This window comes from Carassius carassius, chromosome 22, assembly GCF_963082965.1.
Source record: "Carassius carassius chromosome 22, fCarCar2.1, whole genome shotgun sequence".
Taxonomy (NCBI): Eukaryota; Metazoa; Chordata; class Actinopteri; order Cypriniformes; family Cyprinidae; genus Carassius; species Carassius carassius.
This window is the reverse complement of record NC_081776.1, coordinates 1,569,715-1,590,127: the sequence shown is the minus strand read 5'-3', so window position 1 is coordinate 1,590,127 and position 20,413 is coordinate 1,569,715. Positions and strand designations below refer to the sequence as shown.

General features: G+C 36.0%; 2 protein-coding genes across 7 annotated transcripts in view; one reads left to right on the top strand and one right to left on the bottom strand.

Moving 5' to 3' along the window:
- The window catches only part of LOC132098658 (palmitoyltransferase ZDHHC17), a 283,638-nt gene extending 268,799 nt beyond the window's left edge, over window positions 1-14,839 (bottom strand). For all 4 annotated transcript variants that reach the window (XM_059504749.1, XM_059504747.1, XM_059504748.1 and 1 more), the window contains exons 1-16: window positions 14,702-14,839; window positions 10,891-10,994; window positions 9,494-9,616; window positions 9,134-9,211; window positions 8,105-8,249; window positions 7,739-7,803; window positions 7,501-7,663; window positions 6,580-6,705; window positions 6,362-6,504; window positions 6,162-6,262; window positions 2,432-2,556; window positions 1,899-1,961; window positions 1,657-1,750; window positions 1,336-1,419; window positions 610-767; window positions 347-441 (exon numbers count right to left, since the gene is read on the bottom strand). In XM_059504749.1, the coding sequence (XP_059360732.1) occupies window positions 347-441; window positions 610-767; window positions 1,336-1,419; window positions 1,657-1,750; window positions 1,899-1,961; window positions 2,432-2,556; window positions 6,162-6,262; window positions 6,362-6,504; window positions 6,580-6,705; window positions 7,501-7,663; window positions 7,739-7,803; window positions 8,105-8,249; window positions 9,134-9,211; window positions 9,494-9,616; window positions 10,891-10,994; window positions 14,702-14,764 (1,730 nt within the window). In that variant the 5' untranslated portion in view covers window positions 14,765-14,839. The remainder of the gene's footprint in view (window positions 1-346; window positions 442-609; window positions 768-1,335; window positions 1,420-1,656; window positions 1,751-1,898; window positions 1,962-2,431; window positions 2,557-6,161; window positions 6,263-6,361; window positions 6,505-6,579; window positions 6,706-7,500; window positions 7,664-7,738; window positions 7,804-8,104; window positions 8,250-9,133; window positions 9,212-9,493; window positions 9,617-10,890; window positions 10,995-14,701) is intronic.
- A 1,955-nt stretch (window positions 14,840-16,794) lies between these two features.
- The window catches only part of LOC132098647 (oxysterol-binding protein-related protein 8-like), a 67,361-nt gene continuing 63,742 nt past the window's right edge, over window positions 16,795-20,413 (top strand). For 2 of the 3 annotated variants that reach the window (XM_059504730.1, XM_059504729.1), the window contains exon 1: window positions 16,795-17,108. The gene's annotated coding sequence lies outside the window, so the exon portion shown is untranslated. The remainder of the gene's footprint in view (window positions 17,109-20,413) is intronic. The other variant, XM_059504732.1, reaches the window with a different exon arrangement.

Sequence of the window (20,413 nt, the reverse complement as noted above, 5' to 3'; positions counted from 1 at the left end):
CTAACAGGATCGTTTTTGTAAACAGTATATGAAACGGAGTATATGAAACGGTATATAAAACCTCGAAAGACTTATCTGTATGCATATCTTTAATGCTAGGGGTTGCAGTTTTCTTGAAGTACCAGGTTATAACAGTTTTTTGGCTACTACAAACTTTTGTTTTTATTATTCTTTGACATTACTGGATTGATTACTTGTCACGTTCTGTTTTACTATGTGTGTAGTTTGCTCTGCTTGTGAAGCACTTGTGTTTGTGCTGTTTTAAGATTCCATGTAAATAAACGTTGACCTTGACCTTGTGTATATACACATATAACTCAACCTGAATTGAGTTTAAATGACTCACTTGAAAGGGCTCTCGATGGACGTGGCTGTAACTTTAAAGTGCTTATATCTTCTGGCGTTCATGCGCTCGTTTGTAGTGATGCCCAGAACAGCGATCTATGGAGGACATATCAAACATACAAACTCATCAAACAATCTGTTCCAAACCCTAATGAGCTGGCCCAATTTCTACAGGTCAACATGCCGACCGAAATGCATCCTCAAGACCTAAACAAAGGCAGCTCTCTTGCTTTTGCAACGGATCTAAACTTGAGCATACACTACCTGATAGAGCTGGCACATGATGAGTACAGCGACCCACATGAGGTGAAACACACTGTTGAGAAACATCCAGAACATCCACGGCGAGCAGGTGGCGATCTGGGTGATGTAGATCCAAAAGCCGTCTTTAGTGTAGCTGGTGGCACAGTGAATCCTCCAGTCTGCAGAGACCGAGCACAATCACGATCAAAATCATTCATTCTACTAATGCAAAAATATTAATTAAAAGGACAGTTCATCCAAAAATGAAAAGTCTGTCATCTTTACCTCATCCTTGTGTTGTTCCCAAAAGAAGATATTTTGAAGAATGCTGGTAACCAAACAGTCGACGGTAGCCATTGACTTCCATTCTATATTTTTTTTCCATACCATGGAAGTCAATGGCTAACATCAACATCAAAATATCTTCTTTTACAGGTTTGGAATAACTTGAGGGTTTGTAAATGATGACAATATTTTCATTTTTGGATGAAGCCTTTGTGCATTAACTAACAAGCTAACAATGTTCAATAACAGCATTTATTCACCCTTTTTAATGTTAGTTCACAGTGCATTAATGTTAACAGATTCAAAATATTGATTTTAACAATGAATTAGAAAATGTTGACTCATGTTAACTAATGTAGATAACCAGTTTGTAGAGCGTTACAATAAATGAATACTATTTTAATTTGAAAGTTATTTATATCCGTTTATCATTGCATTGATCGTGCAAAATAGTGTACTCACAGCAAATGCATCCGTACATCATCCAACAGATCATACACAATAGGAAGAACAAGTAGCCCATAAAGTAACGGTGGTTTCCACTTCCTGTCCGCAAACCATGAGGAGAAAAACAGAAGGAATGAATCACACCTCCTGTCTTTAAATAAATAAGTCCAAGATTTGTATTATGAGATGCAAAATGGGCTTTCTTCACAATAGCGAATGATTTCCTGGCAGAACATCTGACCCAATCTCTGACTTTTTGTGTTAATGTCATGTAGAAGGGCATGTGAGGTGGATGGTTGGTGGGATTCAGTGTAGGAATATGACTAGAAAACTCACCCACGCAGTTTCCAACCCACGGGCAGTGGTGATCAAACTTGGCGATGCATCGATTGCAAACGGCGCAGTGTTTCGATCTGATTGGCTTCCGTATCTGTGGAGAACAGGCCATTAAAGTGAGTGTTTTATGAGTGGACACTTTGATGGAAATTGCAATGCAAATCAGACTGTTGGGTTATCAACTGGCCAATGCTGACTGTGTTCAAGCATTAGTGTGCAGAATGGAAAAGAGTCATAATTACCAAACAGGTGCTGCAGAATATGCTGAGATCCAGAGAGCCTGTTTCTGCCAATTCAACTATAGTCTGAAGAGAGAAGAAAGAGACATTTTCTCATGAGTGGTGCTTTCCCATGCATGAAGCATTTTTTTGTTGTTTACTGGCACAAGTTAAAGAGCCCTAAATCATAGCTCAAAGATCTGGAGAAATGTAGCATTCATCACTGTCTCACCAATGAATCCTCTGCAGTGAATGGGTGCCATCAGAATGAGTCCAAACAGCTGATAAAAACATCAGAGGAGAGCTTTTTGCTTCAGAAGACATTGACTGATGGACTGGAGCGGTGTGGATTATTGTGATGTTTTTATCAGCTGTTTGGACTCTCGTTCTGATGGCACCCATTCACTGCAGAGCATCCATTGCTGGGCAAGTGATGCAATGCTACATTTCAAAATCTAATCTGATTAAAAATCACATTTATCTGCATCTGGGATGACCTGAGGGTGAGTAGATTTGCTGTAATCATTGCTGAACTTGTTTGCAGTTTGAGATGTTACCTTTTTCTTCTGCTCCTCGGAAGCTTTGATGATACCAGGGTCAGACTTCCAAGACTTGCCAAAGTTATAGAAGAGAGCTAGACTGTTGAGCAAGAAGGGCAGGTGGATGGTGAGGAACGGGAGATGTGTGGAGAGTTAAGGAAGTTATGTTCAATATGACACAGCAAAAGAGCCAACACAATTTTGGACCAATCAATCAAATCAGACTGATTTGAATGTTTCATTCAGACCAATCTGTGAACTGGTTCAAGTGATTCAGTGAAAATAACCTTTAGATTAGATTAGATTAGATTAGATTAGATTAGATTCAACTTTATTGTCATTGCACATGTAGGGTACAAGGCAACGAAATGCAGTTTGCATCTAACCAGAAGTGCAATAAACAGTAAGTACAGGATATACCGTGTCTACAATATGTTACAAATGTACAATGAACATACAGATAAGGCAGTATTATGGACATAAATTACAGTTTTTAAATACTATCAGCATGATATACAGATAGATGTACTATGAACATACTATACAGATGGATTATGTAATGAATGTATGAATACTATAAGCAGAAACTATGAACAAAATTTACCCTAGTGCAATGGACATTAAAAAAAGTACATAGAAAAATATTCCAGTGTGCAAATGGATAGTTCAGTATCCTGGATGAACAGACAGTAGTGCAAGTAATAACAAGTGAACAGTATTTTTTTGTTGTTGTTGTAAACCAGTTGCAGTGATGAGGAGGGGTGAGGAGTGTGTAGTGTGTGTGTGTGTGTGTGCTTAAGGGAAAAAGCTGTTCCTGAGTCTGCTGGTCCTTGTCCGGAGGCTCCTGAAGCGCCTCCCGGGGGGCAGGAGGTTAAACAGTCTGTGGTCAGAGTGAGAGGAGTCCTTGAGAATGCTGCGAGCTTGATGTAGATAGCGTTTCCTCTGGATGTCCTCAATAGCAGGAAGTGATGTCCCTGTGATGCGTTGGGAGGTTTTCACCACCCTCTGCAGTGCCTTGTAGTCAGCAACTGAGCAGTTCCCATACCAGACTGTGATACACTGGTAAATGTTCACCAGGATGGATGAAGACAGCTGGTTCTTCTTCAGTGTCCTGAGGAAGAAAAGGCGCTGGTGAGCCTTCTCGACCAGGCTGGAGGTGTTTGTGGCCTAGGACAGTTCCTCTGAGATGGTGGTTCCCAGGAACTTGAAGCTGGAGACACGTTCAACAACAATCCCGTTAATGTGGAAGGGGTCATGAATTGTTCCTTTCTTCTTCCCGAAGTCCACAATGAGCTCCTTTGTCTTACTGGTGTTAAGGAGCAGGTTATTTTTGGCGCACCATGTGGCCAGGTGCTGTACCTCCTCAATGTAGGCAGTCTCATCTTTGTCTCTGATGAGGCCAATCATCGTGGTGTCATTTACAAATTTAATGATGGAGTTGGATCCATGCTCAAGCTTGCAGTTGTGGATGTAGAGGGAAAAGAGGAATGGGCTCAGCACACAGCCCTGGGGTACGCAGGTGTTGAGTGTGATGGTGGTGGAGCAGGTGTGGCCTGACCTAACATGCCAAGGTCTGTCGGTCAGAAAGTCCATAATCCAGTTGCAGAGGGAGATGTTAATGTCCAGGACTCTAATTTGGTGTTCAGCTTGGAGGGAATGACTTTTAAAAACTGAGCTGAAGTCAACAAACAACATCTGTACAAATGTGTTGTTATTGTCTAGGTGTGTGAGTTCAGAGTGCAGCATTGTATATACTGCATACTCTGTGCTTCTATTGCTATGGGAAGGCAAGTTGGTGTGGGTCCAGTGTGGGTGGGAGGCAGTCCTCGAGGTGTGCTAGGACCAGTCGCTCGAGGCACTTCATAACAATAGGTGTGAGTGCTACTGGGCAGTAGTCATTCAGGCATATCGGGGAGGAGTGTTTCGGCACTGGAAAAATGGATGTGGATTTTTGTGGCATAGTTGCTAGGGTGAGGGACAGGTTGAAAATGTCTGCTAAGGCCCCTGCAAGCTGCTCTGCACATGCCCTAAGCACACATCCAGGAATGCCATCCGGGCCAGCAGCCTTGTGTTCGTTGATCCCGCCCAATGCATAGTAGACATCTGTGGAGGTGAGTTGAGGGGTTGTTGGTCTCCTCAGAGTGTGACACATGACTGTTTGAATTTACACTGAAAGTTCCGTGGAATTCTGAGCTGCAACATTTAAATTGATTATTTCTTTAAATATGTAACATTTCCTGTTTGACTTGTGGCTGTGATGTCTGGATGTAACATGAGTGTCTCCATCAACCAGAGAACAGTATGTCCAGAAAGACACTAACAAAAGCAGAAAACCTGTTTCTCCTGAAAGTGGGTCGGTGGTTTCGCTGAGCTGAGCTGCACACGTGCAACAATTACAGCAGGAGCTCAATCCTCAGAGGAGATGCTCTATTGTTGGATGATAAAGGCGAGAAGGAAACGGATCCAGAGCTCTTGAACTGATTTCAGCTGCAGGGTTCGAGTGCATCGTTTCTATTCCTAAAGCACCTGGACACACGGCGGTTCTGTGCACACTAAACATCACTCCACAACCTCCACAAGCTTAATTCGAGAGGCAGATCCAGACATGAGTCACATCTTGAGTGGTTTGATCAGTACAGGGGGAAATGCTTCAGCTTTGGGAAGAAATCCTCTTTTACCACTAATGTCTGACAGCTCCATAACCACAGAAATGCAACATTGTCATTACCAGACAAGAACTCGGCTTTCTTGTGTTTGTGCTTGCGTTCTCTCGCACGTAATGGTGGGCGCATGAACAGAATCTTATATCACAGTATGAGTAATTATATATCATAGTGATCATTTATAACACAATATGGATCAGCTCTTTCGACTCTCGTTCTGACAGCAGCCATTCATTGCATTGGAATCGTACCTTTCTCCAAATCTGTTCCCAATTGCATTTATCTTGCAAAACCTTTTTTGTGTGTCCATGTCAGATGTAAATAATGTAATGCTTAAACGTTGCACCAATAGGCCAGTATTTGACACGTTTCTACCATTGCAAAATACATACAGTCAAGCTGCCCAGCCCTTTTCACACCCACACTATATCACTAAAGGTGTCAAATTTAATACATTCATTCTCCTGTTAAAAATTTCCATGGAAAATTAGGCATATCCATGTCAAGCCTGTCAAAAATGATGCATCTGCCCAGAATTTTACACTTACAGCACGACTTAAAACAAATTATCTCCAGAAAAACCACTAATTCATGTTGGCGTCAGTAAACTAAGGGTGAAAAAGGGATATTTTCATCTCAGTTTATGTTTTTATAAAGTGTAAATGAATCGTACTGCTAAACTTCATATTTCTATCATTCCTTTCATCAAGTCTGTCAGACCGAGCGAATGTTTAAACAAAAAAAGCTTCTCAAGCAGATCATTTTCACATCTTTCAAAACTGAAAAGTGAGACATTGCCATATAAATTGGGTCACTTTAGCGGTATCATGTCAGGAATAGGGATGGGTATCGTTAAAGTTTTAATGGTATTACTACTCTTACCGATACTGCTTAACGGTCCGGTACTTTAACGGTATTCTTATCGGTACTTTGTGTTGTGTTAGGCAGTCGAAAACTTTGCATTTCTCATTTCTTTTAAATACAATATTCTTATTAAGTGGGTTGAATCAACCTGATTGAGTAGCATCAAATCCTTATTTTGATCATCAAATTGACAGCACAGGATGAAGCGACTGAAAGGATATCGTTCCAGAACCAACAAAACCAGGTGATGTACATCCAAAACTTAGTGGCCAGATAGATGCCCAGAGGAAGAGCGCTATGCATGGAGTGATCAAAGAAAGACCTAGAAACAGAGATCAATGTTAGCGATGATGCTTCGCATTCACATTACAATGCATTAAAAGCCAAAGCAGCACCACAGAGGAGTATAAAGGGGTCGTACTTGGACAGAAACTGCACGACGAGCCACATCACTGCATACATCACACCCTTGATGAGCCAGGAGTCAATGTCCAGATCGGCGATAAATCCCACCAGCCAGATCACCAGGAACGGAGTTCCCAACATCACCTTCTGCCTGAACTCCTGCAGACGGACAGAGAAACGTCTGAGTGCATGCACTACTTTTCGATTGATGAGTCTGAACAGCAGTTGCTGTACCTTGTCCATTTTAAGCCGTTTCAGGTACGAGGAGCTGTCGTAACCTTTGGCCTGTCTGGCCTCCTGCAGATGATTTATCATCCACACATTTTTCCTCTGTTTGGCCAAATCCAGCGGCGTCTCTCCCTGCCAACAACAAATATTATTAAATGTGATGTACACCAGTGTGGTTTCATTAACTAAAACCAATAAAAACATTTGCGTTAACTTAAAATGCAATGCAATACAATCATTGTTTATATTTTATTGAAATATTTATGTTGCATTGGTAATTTACTAAAATAAGTTTTAGTACTAAAATACCTGACGACTAAAATCAAAATGAAAACTGAAAAAAAGTATAAATATATATATAAATATAATCTTTTATTTTGTTTATTTTGTTTTGTTTTTTTCAGTTTTCTTTTTGATTTTAGTATATATATATATAAGTATAATTTATTTTATTTATATAAGTATAATTTATTTTATATATATATATATATATATATATATATATATATATATATATATATATATATATATATATATATATACATATACATATATAAATATATATACATACATATACATATATATATATATAATAAAAAAAAAATACAATGAGCAGGGTGGATTTCTGCAGGGATTTTATTTTAATTTAACATAATATTTACTAAAATAATAAGAAATTCATTATTTTATTAAAAAAATTTCAATAAAAATTACAGAATTTGCCGTTCCATTATCAGAAAGAACTTTTAAATAAAGATAATGAATGATGATGAAGAAAATGAAGCTCCTGTGTATCTGTCAAAATAAAAGTCCTGCATCCGACATTTACGGGCCGATGCTGGTACTAAAAAATGTTTAAAAAGCAAATGTGTACCACTAATCTACACCGTTCATTTCAGTGTGCTAGTGCAGGCGTCTGGACTTTACCTTGATGTTCTGTGCATCCACATTAGCATTGGCCTCCAACAGCAGGCTGATGACCGTAGTGTTTCCGGCCAAAACCGCCCAGTGCAGAGCCGTGTTCTTATGATACTTATCACCCAGATTCACAGACACGTTAAATGTCAGCAACAGCCGTGTCGGGTCAACACTGCAAGAAATCCCTCCTATTAGCTTTCCATCTCACAATGCCAAAACAATGTATTTTCTCTCATAACACACACACCTGTGCATCCGATAAGCCGCCCACATCAAAGGGGTCATGCCATTCTGATCCATCATATCCACATCCTAGAAAATACAACACAGAGAAGACTTAAAAGTAAGATCAGACTGAGATCAAATACACCATATTTTCTATGTCATATATGCCCCTACAGGCTGAAAATAGACCAAGCACGACAAAATGCATGATAAATCGACTCTTTAGCATGCTAATAAACAGTACTGAGTGACAAGGCAGATTCTCATCATGTCTTCCCAAGTAGCTTATTGGCTCAAAATCGCAATTTAAAATATTCTGATTGGCTGTAACTCTCTGTCATGAGATTAGCACCACACAGAGTGTTACAGAAGTGTTAAACAAGTGTACCTGTCCCTTGGCGATGAGATACGCTACAATAGAGGTGTGTCCAAACTGAGTGGCCAGATGCACACAACTGCATCCCTCGCCATCAATGAGAGACGGATCAGCACCGTACTTCATCAACTGCACCACCATAGAGAGATGGCCCTGTCTGAATGAGAGAGTGCAGACTGATAAAACATCACACACACTAAACACACATGCCGTAATGGCATGCTTGCACTCATTTTGAAGGGTGCACACCATGCACATTAATGTATGCACTGAATAAGTGGATAAGCTATTATATTTGACAAAATGTGCAGCGTAAAAGAGCACAATGCATCCCACAATGCAATGCACTGTTATTCTATTATAATATATAAACTATTCTTGCATTTATTTATATTTTAACTCTCAGTTTTTATTAAAGTGTTATCAATTTCGGTTTTGTGTCATTTTATTAGTTTTATATTTCTACTTAGCTTTACCTTATTTCAGTTTTAGTTTTTGTAATTTTAGTAGCCTACTTCAACATTTTTTTTTTGAGCAAAAAAAATCATCTAATATTTCTATTTCAGCTTTATTTCAATTACTTCATCTTTAGTTTGTGTTAAGTTTAATACTTCAGCTTATACATTTTATTTCAGCAAATTTTCATTTACATTTTTAATTTTTTTTTTTTTCAATCACCCACAGAAAGTTTAATTTAACATTTTCTGTCATCTCTGTTTTATGTTTGTCATTTTTATTTATTTAAGATTACATTTTAATTTCTATTTAGCTTTAATTAACTTACAGTTAATTCAGTTTTAGTTTTTGCAGATTTGAATTCAACTTCCAAGTAATTTTTTTTCTGATCACTTTTGATTTGTTTTGTTTTTTCTATATTTAATTTCAGCTTTATTTCAATTACCCAAAAGTTATAATTTTAGTTTAAGTTTTAGAAATGTTGTTGTGTTTGTCCTTTTTATTAGTTCGATTGTATTTCTACTTATTTTAATTTACTTCTTTTTCGTTTTGTTTTTTTTGTAGTAGTGCATATCAAACACACACCTTGTAGCCCAGTGCAGCGGTGTAGAGTTGAGATCTCCTCCCAGCTGATCAACTACAGCTCCTTTAGATATGTAGTACCTAAAAAGAGCAAACAGACAGCATTCAGCTTTATCTTACAGCTGCACAACAGAGCAGTGTAAAATGAATGACTGCGCCAGAGCAGGCGCTTATTATATGCACACGCACACACAGTCTCGTAATGGGAATTTCAAGCTTTTCTCATCTGAATGCTGAGAGAGTAATAACTCTATCCATTTCTCTGTGTGCATGTGTGAGTGGTGTCTTAATATCAGAAGGGGAAAAAAATCCTAGGGATCCAGGAGAGAAGATATGCATGAAAAGAAAAAGAGAGAGACGTACTTGACCAGGTCTATGCGGTTATTGATTGCCGCCCAGTGAAGGAGTGTGACATTTTCTTTATCCGGCTGACGCACGTCATATCCAGCCTCCACCAACTCACGGCATCGCTCGAATATACCATACCTGAGCACACAAACAGCTCAAATTACACCACAAAACATCCCTGAACAACAGCTTTTATCCAGTTTGACAACACTGGTGTTCACTTTGTCAGCTGTTCTGTAATTCAAATTTCATTTCTTTTTTTTTAATCATACTTAGTCAACCTGTCCTGTTTTTTTTGTTTGTTTGTTTTTGTCAAGTTTTGTTTAAATAAATGTCTGGGAATTTAAGTCTAGTTTAAGTCAATAAATCTAAAAACACTCTATACATTTTGAAAATTGGTAAAACTCAAAAGCGTCTCTCAAAAACTAAAACAGATGTTAATTTCAATAATTCAGAATTATCATCATTCTATTAAAACACAATAGACTTTGCCTATTTTTATTTTGATTAAAAGATGAATTAACGTTTTAAGCCTTCATTTGATTATCAGAATAATTTAAATACACAACACGTAAAAAAAATAATAATAATACATTTAGCTTATATTTGTAAAAATTAATTGGACATGCTTTTTAATTAGTACATTTTAATCAAACCATTGAAATGGAATCCAGAAAAAAAAGTTATTTTAAGAAAAAATAAAGGATATTTCATAGGGTCCTAAAAAATGCATTTTTGTTCATTTTTAATCAATTATTGTTAAATTGTAGTATGTAGTATGTAGTAAAAGTATCATTTCAATTAATTAGACATGACTTTTCACTACTAACATTTTATTTAACCATCAGTCTAAAAAAAATTTAAATGGAGGGGGAAAAAGAAAACCCGGAAAAATTGGAATCCATAAAATTAAAACAGAAAAAAAGATGAAAAAAAGGCATTTGGGGGAAACAATGATTTTATAGGGCCTTATGATAAGGGGATTTAAACTCTTGACATCTGGCAACCCCGAGCATGAAAACTCATGAAGGTCTCTTTTTTTCCCTTCTCTTTATTATTGAAGAAAATAAAGAGAAATTCTGGACATAGAGAGCTAAGCTACATATTAGTTTCGTCTATTTTTGTCAAAGATACCAAATATTAATATAGTCAGAGTTAGTGTTTAATAATGTCAGTGTCTTCTCGTGTCAGTCATGGAAAGAAAGGAATATTTTTTTTTGTCATAGTTTTTGTTAATAAAATTAACCCTGGCCAAAACCCCCCAAAAAAAGTGTCTTTTGCGTTCTCTGAAAATACAATGTTGTGTTGAAGACATGAGGATCATCAGATATTTCTGAGTCAGGGATGTGTGTGTAGATGGACGTTCCAGTGTGTGTGTGTGTGTGTGTGTGTGTGTATATGTGTGGACTCACTGGGTGGCCTTGATGATGTCCCAAGTGCTGTAGTCGTCCACGTGGCTCTTGCGGCTGACGCTCTCGCTGTAGTCATTATTAAAGTGACTCTGGGGTTTAATTTCCTGAGGGAGAGAAACACAGTCAGTTCATCATCAGATAGAAGGCACAATGTGTCACGCGTACGGTCAGTCTCCATGGTGACAACGAGCTCACACACACACACACACACACACACACACACACACACACAATATCATGGATACAGGATTATCTTGCTGTTTCATGCAACTAAATGTTTTCTGAAACTGCACGATTAAACTTATTTTAATCGTGATCACAACTTCTGCTTGTCTCTCTAATATATTCACAATATATTTAAACATGAATCTTGACTTTGCAACTTCTCTGTGCTTTTGTGAAAGTGCAATAATGCTGATTAAAAGTAAAAATACATTTCTCAAATGAAAACAATCATGTTTAATAATTGCTACATTTGTGAGCAAAATAAATGTTTATTATTGATTGATTTTTTTTAAAGCCTGCATTTATTTATACATTTATTTTTTATTTTATGATATATATTTTTTTCTTTTATTTTATTTCAATTCTATTTATTTTATTATGTTTAATTTGATTTTAACCATTCAAAATATTTTTGGTTATTTCATGATTTCACTATTATGCAACCCTTACTAAAATGCAAATATAGCTTATTACTTCATCGTTAGATTTCTTAACTATAATCATATCAACATATGACCAGCCACATTTACACATCAACCCTTTTTCTGTCCATCTTGGAAAACTATGGCAGTTAACTGAGGTTAACTAATCATAGCAAATACTAATTTATTGATTTATTTAATAAATTAACAGTACAGTGGAAAAAAAACATAATTTTAATACTATTGGTCAGCAAGAAAGCAGTTCATGAAACGTTGTCAAACATTATAATTAGACTATTAAAACCCCTCAGTCTGCATGAGGTTGTGTGTGTGTGTGTGTGTGTGTGTGTGTGATGACCAGCAGATGTCCAAGCCACAACCCTATTGATTGCTCTGTCTTTTGTATTAAAAGCCATGCTGACCTGAACCTCCAGCTGTACCCTGTACACCAAGCCCTTTCAAGGATTCAACCACCTAGAAAAACAGTATTTATTTATTTAAATTTTTATTTTAACTGTATTTTTATTTTATAAATTTTATTTCATATGCATATGTATATTATTTATATAACATGTTTATTTCATTTAAATGTACATATATTTTTTATATAAAGCATTAAATCAAAAATAACATAATATACATTGACAAAATATTATTATTTAATTATAAATCAAAAATCGTAGAAAATGTGCAGAATATATTCAGATCTGAAGCATATTTATATATTACATATTAATATAAAAGTTATTTAACCACCACAAACGTAAAATAGATGTGTAAAAACACTGTAAAAAGACACCTTCTGACAAAAGCTTGAAACTGATTCAAAGGACAAACCCACAGGACACAAGGGTTTAATGTATAAAGATAATGTACGGGCAAACACAGTAAACGAGAATGCATTTATAAAGCAGTGGCATTACAAATAATCCTTAAATAAACTCATTAGTGAAGAGTAAACGGTAGGGACAGAGTAACTTAAATCAGTAATAACACATTTGCACCCACCACAATGACTGCATTTATTAAAGTCCTAGTTGTTACTTTTACAAACACACCAAACAGCGATGCGTTTAGATACGATTGTACATATTATCAACACAAAGATTCATCCAGCAGCCACACGTCCAGAGAAAAGCCTAGCGAGATCACCTGAATCCTCAATAATTACCCTACAGCGAAGCATCCCGAATGAGAATCTGCGTGAAAAGGACATACAAATGGACAGCGCATCTTTCTTTCTAAAAGGTTTCTAAAAGGATTTTAATAACAATTAAATAATTTTAAATAATTACATAAATATATACAGTACAGACCAAAAGTTTGGACACACCTTCTCATTCAAAGAGTTGTCTTTATTTTCATGACTATGAAAATTGTAGAGTCACACTGAAGGCATCAAGGGCTATTTGACCAAGAAGGAGAGTGATGACCTGGCCTCCACAGTCACCGGACCTGAACCCAATCGAGATGGTTTAGGGGTGAGCTGGACCGCAGACAGAAGGCAAGAGGGCCAACAAGTGCTAAGCATCTCTCGGGGAACTCCTTCAAGACTGTTGGAAGACCATTTCAGGTGACTACCTCTTGAAGCTCATCAAGAGAATGCCAAGAGTGTGCAAAGCAGTAATCAAAGCAAAAGGTGGCTACTTTGAAGAACCTACAATATGACATATTTTCAGTTGTTTCACCCTTCTTTGTTATGTATATAATTCCATATATAATTCCACATGTGTTAGTGAAGTGACTTTCAGCCAAGTATGGTGACCCATACTCAGAATTTGTGCTCTGCATTTAACCCATCCGAAATGCACACACACAGAGCAGTGAACACACACACTGTGAGCACACACCCGGAGCAGTGGGCAGCCATTTATGCTGCGGCGCCCGGGGAGCAGTTGGGGGTTCGATGCCTTGCTCAAGGGCACCTAAGTCGTGGTATTGAAGGTGGAGAGAGAACTGTTAATTCATAGTTTTGATGCCTTCAGTGTGAATCTACAATTTTCATAGTCATGAAAGTAAAGAAAACTCTTTGAATGAGAAGGTGTGTCCAAACTTTTGGTCTGTATTGTACGTTTTTAGGCATAGTTTTAGTTAACTTTAAAAACCTTGCTTCCAATAAGAATTTACATATTTTAACCTCTTTTTTTTCCAATCAACAAAAGACCAACTGGAACAATGCTTCATGTTATAATGAAACCTTTTGATAATCCATCACAAACCAAATTATGAGGACAGCTAAACCATTCACCATTTCGGCACATGACAGACATTTACATAACATTGTCTTCAGCAAATTTTCAGTAAATATTATCAAAGTTCCTTAAAGGTTATTCTATAGTCGTTGATATTATGTAACAAAAATGTGCTATTGTAATGCATTAAATTTGAAATACATAAACATTAGACACTGTATGTCTGCTTAAAAAAAACATATCAGAAAAACACATACAGAAAAATATAATGACCTTCTGATTGCATTTTTTTTTGGTGTCAAGTTATAATTTTAGTAATAACTTGTTTATAATATATTGCACATATAATACTATAGAGCTTTTATATGAAAGAATTACATGTTTCATGTTAAACTTCCCTGCTGTAAATACAAATTTCGGAAATGACTCGGAATTATTTATAGCAATCATTGCAGCAGTGCTAATAATAATAATATTTATCTATGAATATATTAATGAAAATATAAGAGTCTGACAACGATGAAAGATCAGAGTCAAATCTAGCATTATATTAATCTGACCAAAATGCAGTCCAACGCAGACATCTATAGTGTCCTAAAGGTATTTTAATAAAACAATATGACACAATCAATGTTGAAATGAATGTAAATAATGATTGTTTGTCTGTCATTAAGATGCAAACGCAGCACACTGTAATACTAGCACAAATATGCTAACGTCACGTTTGCCACTGCACAACAGGGAATAAAACACACCTCTGCCTTCAAACATGAGATTAGACATGGGATAAAACAACAGATAAAAACAATCTATGTGTTTGAAAGGCTAACGTTAGCAGCGATGCTATTACGCAGCAGTGGGGGGGATTCAGCCCTTCTGCTTTACTGTGAGGAGTAAGAAACGAGGCTTTTATTTCGGTTCGCATCGGTGTCGTGCTGCAGCGGAATAAAGACGCTGTTTGTTTGTTTTTACCTCGGGATGGAGGATCGGGACGCATCCAGTTTCTGTCGTAAATTCATCCACAGCGTCCGCCATCTTGCTGCTCGTCCACGCGGAGCATCACGGGAGAAACATTTAGGGGCCGATAAACAGGAGAAAAGCGCGTGCGCGAGACTGGATCTTCTGAATCGGGAATGATGTTTCAATGTAATATATTATATATTACACCAGTAATAACATATTAGTATTTTTGCCAGGTTCCTAGGCTAGTTTTATAGTTGTTGTTTTAATGCAGTAATGACAAACATCCACACAAATGCTGGTTTTACTGAGATAAAATAATAGGATATATATATATATATATATATATATATATATATATATATATATATATATATATATATATATATATATCAGTATAAAACACTATAAAATAGCTGCTGGTTTGATATTCAAGATTTTTTTTTTGTCAAACACATGGTTATATTGAGAGCATGTGACCAGCAGTGAAATGTGATTGAAGTGATTGAAGATATAGCTATTGTTTATTGTTTTTAACATTTTAAGATGCATATTATTTACTTATTTATTTTTAGTTTCAGAGAGCAATAGCTGATATGAAAATACCAATAATTAATTAAAATATATATAAAAATTAAAAATGAGAAGACTGAAACATATATATGTTATATTTAGGCAAACAAATTTTGGCAAAAAAAAAAAGACATCCAGAATAATTTCCCTCGTTTTTTTTTTATTATAGGATAATAAATAGACCAAATCAAATCCTCAATTTGCAGATCACAGAAAGAGCAATGTTCAATCATTTAATTCAATTCAACCATGTTTAATTTAAAATGTATTTTTATTTTGTTATAAATTACAGAAAACCAACAGAACCCTAACTTTATCTCAATCGATGTCATTCAGATCCCTGACCTAATAACACATGGTATTAGAAGTTAATGCATCTTCTTTACCTGTATTACTGTCGATACATTACGTCATCATCCAACTATTTTTTAATTGTTTTAAACACTTGCATAAGGAATAGATAAGTCAAAAAAAACATACGGCAAGGAAAAGATAGGTTCAAGGTTGGACAAACAATACATAGCAATTAAAATTCAGAAGAGATAGAGTAAATAAATAAATCAAATAACAACATAAAAAACAATCACATTACATAAATAAATTGACAAAAATTTTACATCACATAACAATCTTTCCTACAAAAACATAAAAACTATTCAAAAACACCAAAAATTTTGCAAACTTTACATAAAGTGAAAAAAATGGGGGTAACTTATGCATCTGCTGTATTACTGTTGATACATTACGTCATTGACCTACTTTTTTATTATTATTATTATTATTATTATTAATTAAAATTTTCATAAATATATACAGGTCTGAGCAGGTGCGCGTTCAGTGTCAAATTGTACCCAAACTATGAAACCAGTTTATTTTATTTTATATTTCTCTCTCTCTCTCTCTCTCTCTCTGTCTAAATATTTTTTTCGGTTATGTAATAAATAAAATAAAGTTTTTATTTCCCTGTTTTGACGCTCACTACCACGCGGCGGCACCCTCGGATTATTTATGTTTTTCTAGACCTTTACATGTTTGTTTAGTCATGCCGTGTTAACCAACATTAAAGAACAACCAATTATTTAAATCAAATTCAAATGTGAATTGCTAATATATGTGTGTAAATATTTTATATGTGTCTGTATTTATATATATATATATATATATATATATATATATATATATATATATATATATATATATATATATATATATATATATATATATATATATATATTTTGTGTGTGTGTGTGTGTGTGTGTGTAATATATTATATCCCACGCTACATATGATACATAATCATCTTAAGTTCTTTTACGGTTTCAAAAGCCGTTAGCCTTTAAATATGATTTTTAAAGACCCTCTGTAAATATAACGGACACCTAACGGCCTAAACAGCTGATCTGCGATCTGCCTGAATGCTTAAATCAAACCAACGTGAACGCGCGTTCCATCTCACAGACTGATCCTAGACCTGCTTTCGCCTGCTTTGTATTTTTAGCCCAGTCGAACGCCGATCCGTCGAGCGCGACAGATAGAACTCATCGATCGCAGATAAACAGTCTCACAGGGGAAGGAAGAAGGACGTGTGGTTGTATCGCAATTCCGGGCTTTTATATTGCATCAGAACGCGTTTACACTTCACAGATAAAACGATTAAGACACCCCCTGCGTGAGTACCTGTCAATCCGCGTTAAAACGCGTCTGAGGATTTTTAACTCGTTTACTGATGGACTGACAGACGGATTCTCCTCAGACGACGCAATCGGATTTTAGTTCACATTTTACCTCATTCTCTCAAGTCAAAGCCTGTGTTTTCCCTCAGGATGACTTCAAGTGGACAATTAAGGTTAGTGCTTGTGTTTTGTAATTCATATTTGCAGACATATAACCTGTCCTAAAACCTAGTGAGCTGTCTATCTAGACATCCAATTTGAGCATCGCGGCGTTTTTGGGCGGGAATCATTGGTTCAGTTAGCATATTTGTTCATTTTAGACTGTTTTTAGATAGTGTACTATTACTATATTAATATACCAGTGTCAATGTTTTGGACACGTCCACAGCCTGTATGTTGCAGATCTGGTTGATATACATGTACACGTATGGATCATATTCCCTCATTCAGATCATAGTTTCTGATCTTTTTAGACCTTATAGTGTTGAAGTGCACAGGAACAGGTTGTGTTCAGTCTGTAGTACAGTGAGCATGTATGTTATGTAAGAGCTGATGTGACACACTCCGACTGCTTTTGTTGTTAACCTGATAAACAATAATATTTATCTAAGCAGACGTCCTCTACAAATATTTAGGGGCAAAATGCCATTGTTATGAAAGTGCAATCATAAGAAATATTTATGGGGTCTTTTTATAATGTCTTCTATGCCCTTTTTCAAATGTACCATGGTATGACTGTACAACATCACATATATAAATAAATAAATAAGTAAATAGGTATATGTATGTATGTATATATATATATATATATATATATATATATATATATATATATATATATATATATGTGTGTGTGTGTGTGTGTGTGTGTGTATACATATATATATGTGTGTGTATCTATATATATATTTGTGTGTGTGTGTGTGTATCTATATGTGTATATATATATATAATAATTTTATTTATTTATTGTATTGTATTTTTATTGTAAAGGACACTTTTTGCTGGTGCAAAGTTGAGCACAACATATCGGCGTGAGATTTATGGTTTTATTTACCTCATCCAATTAATGATTTCATTGTGGTAATTTCTCTAATTACCATAATAGTAGTCTAATAAATGGATAACATCTTATGGTACTAAGTTATGATGGTAATGATAGCAGTAACAAGGTCATTAGAAGCAGCTTCACGTAGTTAATTAGGTTTTAATTGCATGAATGTGGCCACAAAACTCACTTTCACTTACACTGTTTAGCCTGTATTGTTGTTTCAGGCTTTGATGTCTTTGATAAGACGAGAACGGATACACGACCACACCAAAATCTTTTGTTTTTGTGTGCGTCTTTGACCTTTGTGTAAAGGTTAATGTTTCCACTTTCCCTTTTAGAAGCAGGTTGGTGTTCAGAAAGCCGAAAGCACTTCCACATAGCTTTCTGTGTCTCACTGTTGAAGTGAGGAAATAAAATGTTAGATGTAGCACCTATAAGTTTCCTAAAAATGCATGTTTTATTTAACGGGAGCAGCTGCTATATAAACATAAAATCCTAAACCTGTTGTAAATATTATTAACATGTTGTACACCCAATGTCACTGACATTCGAGTCTGATATACAGCGCAGATCAAAATTAGAGAATAACCTAAAATTTTCTACATTTCAAGGTCACTGCTGTTTGAAGTTACCAGGAAGTTAACAGGAAGGGAAGTTTTTTAAGCATATTTCATAAATTAATTATATTCTGAAACTGTGTGAAAAAAAAAAAAAAAAATATATATATATATATATATATATATATATATATATATATATATATATATGTGTGTGTGTGTGTGTGTGTGTGTGTGTGTGTGTTCATGTAGCTTTATTGGTAGAGCATTGCGCAAAGTTGTGGGTTCGATTCCCAGGGATCACATGTTAGGTAAAAAATGTTAGCCCGAATGCATTGTAAGTCGCCTTGGATAAAAGCATCTGCTAAATGCATAAGTTTAAGTTTAATATTGTAGCTTTATAATGACACCGATTCATTCAAGACCCCCCAAAAGGCTGGTCATTTAGTAAAGCCCCTTTCACACTGCGATTTCGGAAACTACATAATGTTTCCCGGCAATTGTTCCCGGGTCACTAGATTTTGCACTTTCACACTGCCAGTGATTACCCGGAATATGTGCGTGTGTTCACACACAACCCGCAAAGACATGTGACATCAGGGTGTGATGTGTAATGTACGAGTCGAAAACGCTAGGCACGTTAACTTTCACTTAAGATGGCCAACGATCTCAGCTTCAGCGCGGAAAGTGAGGAACTAATTGATCTCTGCTTTGTTACAGTTTGCACAAAGTTTTTTTAGTCGGAAATGTTGATCTGCCTTCAAAACACCTGGTAGAAAAGTCGTGCGATAACGTGTGTCATCACTACGACAAACCTTTTACTGCATTAGTAAAGGATTAATCCCGGAGTCAATCCCGGGACGTGTTTGCGTTCACACAGAAGGCGACCCGACAATGGGCCAGCAATTTTCTGGGTCCAACATGCATTGTGAAAGAGGCTTAAGACAAGTGCACAAGAGGACAGGGTAATGTGGAGACTCTCAAGCTGGAATCGCTAGTTAGTTGACCACTGAACAGGGTTAAGGATCTGTCTCGGCACGTTTAAGAGAAGTCATACTTATGACCACGCCTCTCATTAGCAGAAAGAATCAAAAGGCTAAGCTCATTTTTTCTGAGGAGCATGTTGTGTGGAGAAAGGAGAACTGGTCCAAAGTTGATGAGATGAAGTGATGAGAGCAAGTTTAATTTATTTGAGTCAGATTGGGAAACCTTATGTTTGGCATCAAACTGTGGAAAGACTGAACCCCGAAGACAATGCTCTCGTCACACTTGCTGTTCCCTGAAGCTGAAAACTTTGAAATAATGAAACAGCTGGTCCAGAGTCCTGATCTAAACCTGATTAAAAATCTCTGTTAAAACCTTTGTGACAAAGTTATGTATAAGAAACCTGCCACAGTTACTGAACTATGGAAGAAAGTAGAAGAAATCACCATACGCTTCCTACTCGTTTCTGACTGCTGTAATCCTCCAACATTTTACTTTGAATCTTGTTCAGTACTAAAGTGTTGACTGTTCTTTAATTTTGATCATAGAAAATAGATGTTTTTGTTGAAATGCTTTGGTTATCTTGTCAAACATGTTAGAAGAACAGTGAAATACCTCCAGCTAATACTCATTCAAATTTTGAGTGATGAAGACTAACAATATAATAAAAATAAAACAAACGTATTTATAGATTCTCTAATTTTGATCTCCACTGTAGAGCTGTGTTGAAGATCCAAACTCCAAAAGAACATATTTATGTTGTAGTCGCTGCAATATTCATCAGTAATTTCAAAAGATTGTTTGGTTTGTATAAAAGCGTGGACATGTACGACTCAAACAAAACATTATGAGAGACAGTGATTGTCCTTTCCCTGTCAAATAGAGT